Source organism: Cryptotermes secundus, unplaced genomic scaffold, assembly GCF_002891405.2.
Source record: "Cryptotermes secundus unplaced genomic scaffold, Csec_1.0 scaffold19, whole genome shotgun sequence".
Taxonomy (NCBI): Eukaryota; Metazoa; Arthropoda; class Insecta; order Blattodea; family Kalotermitidae; genus Cryptotermes; species Cryptotermes secundus.
The window spans coordinates 411,471-419,780 of NW_019729897.1; the positions used below are offsets into that span (position 1 = coordinate 411,471).

General features: G+C 38.0%; 1 protein-coding gene across 2 annotated transcripts in view; it reads right to left on the bottom strand.

Moving 5' to 3' along the window:
• The window catches only part of LOC111865677 (cytochrome c oxidase assembly protein COX15 homolog), a 21,794-nt gene that overhangs the window by 9,875 nt on the left and 3,609 nt on the right, over window positions 1-8,310 (bottom strand). For both annotated transcript variants that reach the window (XM_023853880.2, XM_023853881.2), the window contains 3 exons: window positions 6,134-6,266; window positions 3,208-3,340; window positions 477-663 (listed from right to left, as the gene is read on the bottom strand). In XM_023853880.2, coding sequence (XP_023709648.1) covers window positions 477-663; window positions 3,208-3,340; window positions 6,134-6,266 — 453 coding nt within the window. The remainder of the gene's footprint in view (window positions 1-476; window positions 664-3,207; window positions 3,341-6,133; window positions 6,267-8,310) is intronic.

Here is an 8,310-nt window from a genome sequence, read left to right on the forward strand (position 1 = left end):
GGAGTCTGTGGTGAATTTCAGTGGACGGGACGTTTTCTCCGAGGAATTTGATCACAATACGTTGTTCCACGCTCCATGGTACCTTCTGTTCACTCATCGCTCTAGCAACTTCCAGACAGGACTGAACAGGTTCTAACCCTAACAGGAGGGAGGGTGGAGGTTGTGGCTTCACTCTCTCAAGGTCGCACAGGTGCTATGCAGTGCGGCCTGTTTACAAAAAAAAAATCAGTCCCAGTCATATTTGAACCACCTAGTATTAAATGACAATTCACATCTAATTCATAGCTAAATGAAGTTCCCATGAAAGTTTGGTATCAAGAAGCCCTAGAAACTTGACAGCTGAAGCAGAAAGCAGAACCCTGCTACTAAGGAAAATATTGGAAGGAGGAAGTAAATCCATGGCACAGTATTATATCAAATCCAAAGAAACGGTTACATTCTCTTTCATTCTATGTAAGATAAATATAAATTACTACCTGTAAAGCAATCAAGGTTCCAAATGCAATGATCCTTTTCTTCATTCCTGGTTTCAACCAACCACATGCCCAGAATACTGTTGCAGGAATTATGAATACTGCACCAATAGCGCGTCCCCACATACGGTGCCCATATTCCATCCACCATATCCACTTGAACTGTTCCAGTGTTATGTTTTTGTTTTTACTGCAACAAAACAGTTCTAATTTTTACCTCCCCCCCCCAAAAAAAGAAGCCAATAGTGAAGACTTTTGAAATAAATTGGAATGGAAATAATGAACATGGCGATCGTTACAATGTTATAATCCATGACTCAGATAATGATGTAACTTACCAACAAGACCTTTAACTTGGTTATTCTTATTGCTGGGTATTAACTGCGAAAAAACTGTTCAGATAGTAAAAACCATGACAATCTGCATTACCCAAAACTACAAAGCTTCTGTCACTCCCCTTCCAGCTTCACATAAACATATATATGCTAATTAATATTTTCTTTATGAAATTCAATGAAAATGAAAATGAAACTGAACAAGCATATATGTGATCAATTACTGTTCTTAACATAGCCAAATTTCCATTATGTTTACAGCAAAGGTAGAGTAGCATTGTGCTCCATGTAATGGCAGTTAGGAGACAGAGATATTCAGATGTTAACAAATCTATGGTCAAGTTCTGACAGCATTTCTCCATGGAGAAAGATCCTGCCATAATAACTACAACATCACAGTATCATTTACAATAAACCAACTAGAAGCAAAGGTTGTATAAATTACAAAATATCTAGATGGGAAATACTTTTGTCTAAGATAAAGATCATCATTTGATGCTGAAACACATAACTTCACCAGCTCAAGAGACCAGACTGGAGATGAGCACATATGGACAATTTTTTCATTCCAGATCTAATAACGAAAAACATTATTTTCTGTCAGTCATAAATAATAATAGGCACATAAATATAAACCTACTGTACTACTTACACTTGAACATGATGGCCTCTTTCAAGACATTTTAAATATGGTTAATGTGCAGAATAATCTGGGGGGAAGAGGGACATGATGAAAAGTAATGCCTATTTCTTCCCATAAAGGGATACATATTTCACTGAAACAAAAAGTGGTATTCTTATAACTTCATTCTGTGATTTTACACAGTTATGCAGCATAATCATCTCTGCAGTTCACACACTTCTGCCAATTCTCAGGTACCTAAACTGAGCCCACCACGAAAGAGCTTTGCACCTTGTTGACATATCCACATCTTCATTGCCATTCTGACTTCAATGTCTGACAAGTAGTGATGTCCTCTCAGGCTCTCAGACATTCCTTCAGTTCTGGGCTTTATATGAGGGGCGGTCAAAGACAATGACATTAAAGCAGTATATCTTTGTAGCTGTTTGTACCCCTATGTGAGGCTTTGCCATCTCATGTGAGAGGAGAACCTGCTGTACACATTAACCTTGTTGGTTGCTGTTCATGGTCTCCCATTATGCTGCCTAACATTCAGGCTGGTATGTCTGTGATTTGTAATGTGGACCAGTGCAGACCACTGTCAAATAGTACAGATATCTACACAACTATCCTTGTAAACAACTTTCAATCATCAATGAATGTCAATTGGTGGAACGCTTTTGCAGGCAAAACTTGAACACTGCATGCAATTTATAAAATAAAAGTAAGGATGTCCCTGTGCTTAACTAATTAAGCACTATGCCATGAAGGCCCATGGGGAGCAGATGTATAGATCCACATTTTCTTTAGCTCAGCACTAGTTGGAAGTGAGTGGTCACCTTCACCTTACCCCCAGTGAAAAAGCCTCCATTACTCTCTGGCCAGGAAGCTCGATGGGCCCCAGAACCAGTCTGGATGACATGGAGAAGAGAAAATTCTTGACCCTACCGGACTTGAATCCCAGCCCCCTGGTCCCATTTATTCTACACTGAAAATGTATTCTCACACTGCAGCATTTTTACAGCTGCAATTCAGAGAGCTGCAGTGGCAGAACTATAAAACTTCATATAAAACTGCAGAAGAGTTTAACTGAATTAGTGCAATTTGATTCACATCATTATGTGTGTACAAAACAAACTGAATCATTGCTCTTCACCATGCCCCTGTATGATAAGATGAGAATGACAACCACGCTATCAGCCATATCCCCTCCCCCACATTAATCATGCATGCACATACAAGATATGAATTTTTAATGAATTAATATTTCTTAAAGAAAATTAGTTTGGGCCAAACTTATTGTTCTCTTGTACTTTGTATTTAAAAACTGTGCAAAATTTACCCCCAATTTCTGTATGGTAAAATTCATGGTCCATATTATGAACTTTACAGTCATGCCTTAGAATTTTTGTAAGAACATAATGCATTGCATGTTCAATATTAATCATTCTTGAGCACACTAGCTAACTACTCGTACATGGAGCAGACAGTCGTTCACCTTGTCAACAAATCAGCCTTTTATGAACTCAGAATGTTCATGACTACATTCACACAGCCTCACCACTGGACTAAACTCTGAGCCAGTTGAATCCAGTCAACATAGTCACCTTATTTTTCTAGAAGTCCACATATGTACTTAAACACACACACAGCTATGGAACATGATATACTCGTAAACCTCAGAAAGCTTAAGCAAACATGACGGTTAAATTTACTCTAATGCTGCTTCACTCCTTCTTGGTATGATGTAAGTCGATATCCCAAAAATGTCACTCACATTCTAAATTCTGGATACTGCTGGTATTTTTGGAACTCATCCTCCCATTCCAATTTTGTGAAAGGGACCTTTTCACCAAACAGTTTCCATGTGACCATTGAAAGTCCAGATTCAGTCAATCTAGTAACACCACCTTCAATGACAGAAAACCTAATGTGACTTAAGAAAATCAAAATTAATGCTTTATGAAAAATTAGCACATTTCCTTGTTTAGACAAATTGTTTTTAGACTTTTGTCCTGTCTTCCAAATTTCACACCCATTCAAGTAAAGGCCACTTGTGAATACTTCAGACAGCACTTACAAAAATCTACTGAAACACTCATTGCCATCTGTTTTGTCATTACACTATATGGAGCTTCTTTTTTCGTGTAAGATAAAGTTGTACATAACTTAAAATAACAAATCAGTGCTAACAGGAAACAAGACATCACAGCTGATACACACAACATTCTAATATAAAGCAGAATGAGAAAGAAACTACTGAAATAGTGTAACAAATCTCAAACTTCTATAATAAGTAACTGAATTTGACCAGCACAGATGATGGGCTCCAACTGTTTCCTCCAACCCTCACCTGTGCAATTCCCAGCTAAACCCTTCAGAATAACTGGCTTCTGAACATCATCAAAGATGCTGTAACATCTCAACTACACAACTGGAAGGAACCATAAAAAAAAAAACAAGAGCAGCAGAACCCAAATAGCTGTTTCTGTCAAGCTGGTTTACACTCAAGACATACAAAAGATCTGTCATTATTCTTTTGTGCTGTCAAATTCATTGTAAATTTGTGTAATCCTACATACCATGGTTTACAAACCCTAACGCTCGCATGACAAAAAAACATCACTTATTCAAATCAGCGGATACTAAGCAAGCTGTTTCATGTGGTAATGCTTATGATATATGAAAAGCCCACTCTGAATCTCAGCTGGGATCCAGACTATCCTGACTGAGGACTTTTGTGGTTTTCTTCGGCATTCCAGATGAATGCTGAGACAGTACCTTGAAACAGACCATAAGCACTTCTTGCCACAGCCTTTCCACTTCAATATTCATTAATCATCTTACACACAGTCTGAGCTACAGACACTGAAAATAATAAATAAATGAATACAGATACCTTGGATTTATTTAATGATGGAACATGATGGAAATAAGAGCAGTAAAGAATATATGTTATGCCCTAACTTCTATGTTGACTCCAGAAGATCCAAAAACAGGAGTAATGAGCTGAACCTCAAATTGCAGTTTCATATGGTTTCAGTGTAAAAGATGCAGTCAGATAACTGCAATTTCTCCACATGGTATTCAATACAGCACTATGTGCAAAACATGAACTAACAGACAACTAAATCCAAAACACATGAAAATATATTCAAAATCTGAAAAGAAATAAGATATAATCTTTTTTGTTGTGGTCCATCAATGTTTTAAAAGAATGTATCACCACCATCTTCACGACCATGGAGTAAGACAAGGAAGAAACAAGTAATAAGTATACAGCAAGTAGGGCATTCTGCTTGCCTCCTGCTCATTATTTGCTTCTTACTTGGCTATGCTTCGTCTACTTATTGCTCATTTCCTGTTTGGCTCACTCTTTGACCCTGAAGATGGAGGTGACACATTCCTCCAAAATGTTGATGACCCTCTACTGAACTATACAGCATTATAACCCACAAGATAACTCTTCATAGTCACCACTGTGAGCACCTCAATAAAAAGAAATGTTGGCAAAATGTTCACAAATCAAGAACATTATAGAACAATTAAAGTGATTAGTAAAATCTGCTAATTTCTCCAGAACATTGGCAAACCTGTCCATGATAATCATGTCTTCACGCAAAAATGAGAAACATAAACGTCACTACAAAATAAGTTCTTCAGTACCGTATAAATGGCTCTAGAATTTGTTTCAAAACACTGGAAGTCAGAGCTGCTCGGTCCTATTCATATTTTAAGGGGTAAACAAAATAAGATATCATCAGAGGACAAAAGGAACATGCTGCTGGCACAGATAGTTAAGAAAGCAGTTACTATATCACATCAGCCTTCAAATGCAGGTGTGACAAGTGTAGATAAAGTTGTCCTTGTGCCTAAATACCACACCATCAAGTCATATTATTAAACTCAACATTAGGTGAAGGTGAGTAGTCAGCTTTATGTTCTAGAAAATTTAACCCTGGCATAACATCAAACAGGAGTTTGGGTAGGCCAAGAGCTACCCTGGGTGTGATGGCAAGGACAGTAAAACCTTGCTACTACTAGGAAACAAATCCTGATCATCCAGCCTACAGCTTCACTTTACTAAGCTATTCCCTCTCTACCATAGGGGTGACAGAGATATAAAATTGTGTGTGCACGTGTGACTCAATCAGTTATGATTTAAAGAGTTCCTTGGTCAAAGTGTCAAACTGACATGCTGGTACACTTACTTTCGGGGATGTAACACAAAGCTCCATCTGTTCAGATATGTAGTGTAGATAAAAGGTAAGGGACCTGGATGATGCAGGTTTCAGGAATATGAAAGTCAACCACAAGTACAACTTTGTCAAGCTGGCAACTTGTGTGCACATTCAAAATGTTGAGTGCATGTAGAAATTGGATAAATCGTGCAAACAGAAGCACCAGGGCACCATGCAGGACCATCTGGAGTGTTTCTTTTCCAACTTTATGTGGCAGAGTGAAATCAAGGATCAAACAATATTGGGGAAGGAAATTAAAATGAACTTCTCTTATCCATTTCTTTTTCCTGAATACACTTTGTAAAAAGAGGCACATAAATTGGCCATAAAATTCTTTGAGGGCACCCATTAATATAAGTACCAAAAAATAAAATAGCCTACCTGTTAATAAGTCACATAAAGAAAACTACTTCCTAATCTGAGCACTATATTGTCCTTTTAGTTCAAAAACAGTAAAGTTACCTAAAACAACTGCACCAAACACCATACCACTGCATCCAAGCAGCCAATAGCCAACAACTTTTCTTGATGAAGGTGTTATACCTTTACGTGTACTCAATGTTACTGTCGTAGTGCCTCGTAAGCCTGTAATAGCCTGGAAAACATGAAGTTTTAATATTTACTTCCATGAAGGATATTCTCTTCTAGGCTGTGATGCTGTGTAGTTGGGTAGATCATTACACATATCAGGAGGATTGTGTTGCCTTCATCTTCAGCTAGAGGAGTCTCGTCTACACTAGACATGTAGACAGCATATTCCTCCAAATTTTCAGTTATGACCTATCTTACTACACAGCAACACATTTAAGAAGTTGGCAAACTTCACTCACCACAGTGACAACCCCAAATTTCACCTTTTAGCCTACTTTCATTATTTTGAAACAAACTGTTCTGGTAAGAACTAATCACCTACTTTCCTTTGATATGACACAGCCTGCATAGAAAATGATGCCTCCAACTATTCTTCATTGCTGTGGTAACGTGTTCGTTGAGCCGCTGCCTAGTAATTACAGAGGGATACACAGTCCAGGCCAGTAAATTGATGCTGGCCCTCACCAGTACAGCAATTCTTCATTCCAAGTCCCATGGGATTCATGACCATGTTATACTGTCTGCTGGCTTTGAGAGCCTTCAGACTACCACTTTAGCAGTACATACACTAAAACTGGGGATACACAGACAGGTCCACAGACTCTCCTTTGATACATCATGGACCATATAGAAAATGTGTCCAACAATTCTTCTATTGTTGTATGTATTCACTGCCATGGGAACATGTTTACCAACTGTTGCCTAGCAATGAAAGGGGAGATACAGACACACAGACTGAGGGGAGGGATTTATGAAGTATGCCATTGAGATGGGCTCAGGAGCCATGATATACATACAAAGTTTCATAAAGACTGGTTAAGACATCCAAAAGTTGATAAAGGAGGATACAGAAACACACAGATCACAGACAGCTAAGTGACCTCATAAGCCACTTTCATTTTTTCAAAATAAAAAAGTAGGCTAAAAATAAAAGGAGGTATATGAGCTCCTGAAAGTTGGAATAGTGGAGTCCTGTGTGCCTCTATGTGTATCCCCCTTATTGCTTCCAGGCAATGGTTCAGTAACTGAATTTTGTACATGTTGTTTTTTCTATGTAGTGAGTGCCACATCAAATGAAAGTAGGTGAATAGTTCCTCCCAGAACTTATTATTATTCTTAAATTCTAAATACAATTCTAACCTGGTAATTTTAATGAGAAGGAAAATGAGAGGATTATTTTCACATCTATCTAATATTTTACAATTTGGTTGTGTCATTTTCTGTGTCAAAATGCCACATGTGAGTTACACATCTGGTTGAACAAATGTTCTTGTGTAAGGAATACACAGAAAAGATTCTGGCATAAATCTCAGGATGTGACAGTTGAAAATAGGAAAAAAAAAACTATTCACTGACTCATACATAAATTCAAACAGACAGGACTGTTATTTGATTAAAAAAAAAAGAACTAAATAAACATGCTGAGTGCTCACTGAAGAGAAACTGGAAGAAATTAATGCTAAGACTGAACAGTCCCTCAAAAATCTATTAACCTTGAGCAGGAGATCAGGGTTCAAAGCTTCGAATTTCCTCTGTTTCTGAAGAGGGACTTAGCATGTCAATATCAATATATTATGACAGTGCAAGAAATATGTGCGTAATAAAAGTGACCATTTCTGACCTCTGCCCTGATCTGGATGGGGTTTGTTTGTGATTTCTTGGTGTATGGGTTTGTCAACTGCACTGCAGGTCTGAATATGCATGATAAGAAGAGTACTATCTTCCGGGACATTACATTGTGTAGTCCGTGGAAACTAAACCAATGTTTTAGGGGAACATATCACCCCCATCTTCCAGGTTAAAGAATAAACTGAGCAAGACAGCAGCATGAAAGCAGCTCTGCTTGCCACCTGCTTTCATTCTGGTACCTTGCTCTGCTTAATCTTCGACCTTGAATATGAAGGCAATATTCTCCTCTGAAATGTCGGCAGGACTACATGGCATTATATCCCTTCATAATCACCACTGTGAGAAATTCAAATCATACATGCATGACAAGTGTTGACATGAGAAGCATGTCTCTTTTCCACAGGACTACACAAACATTT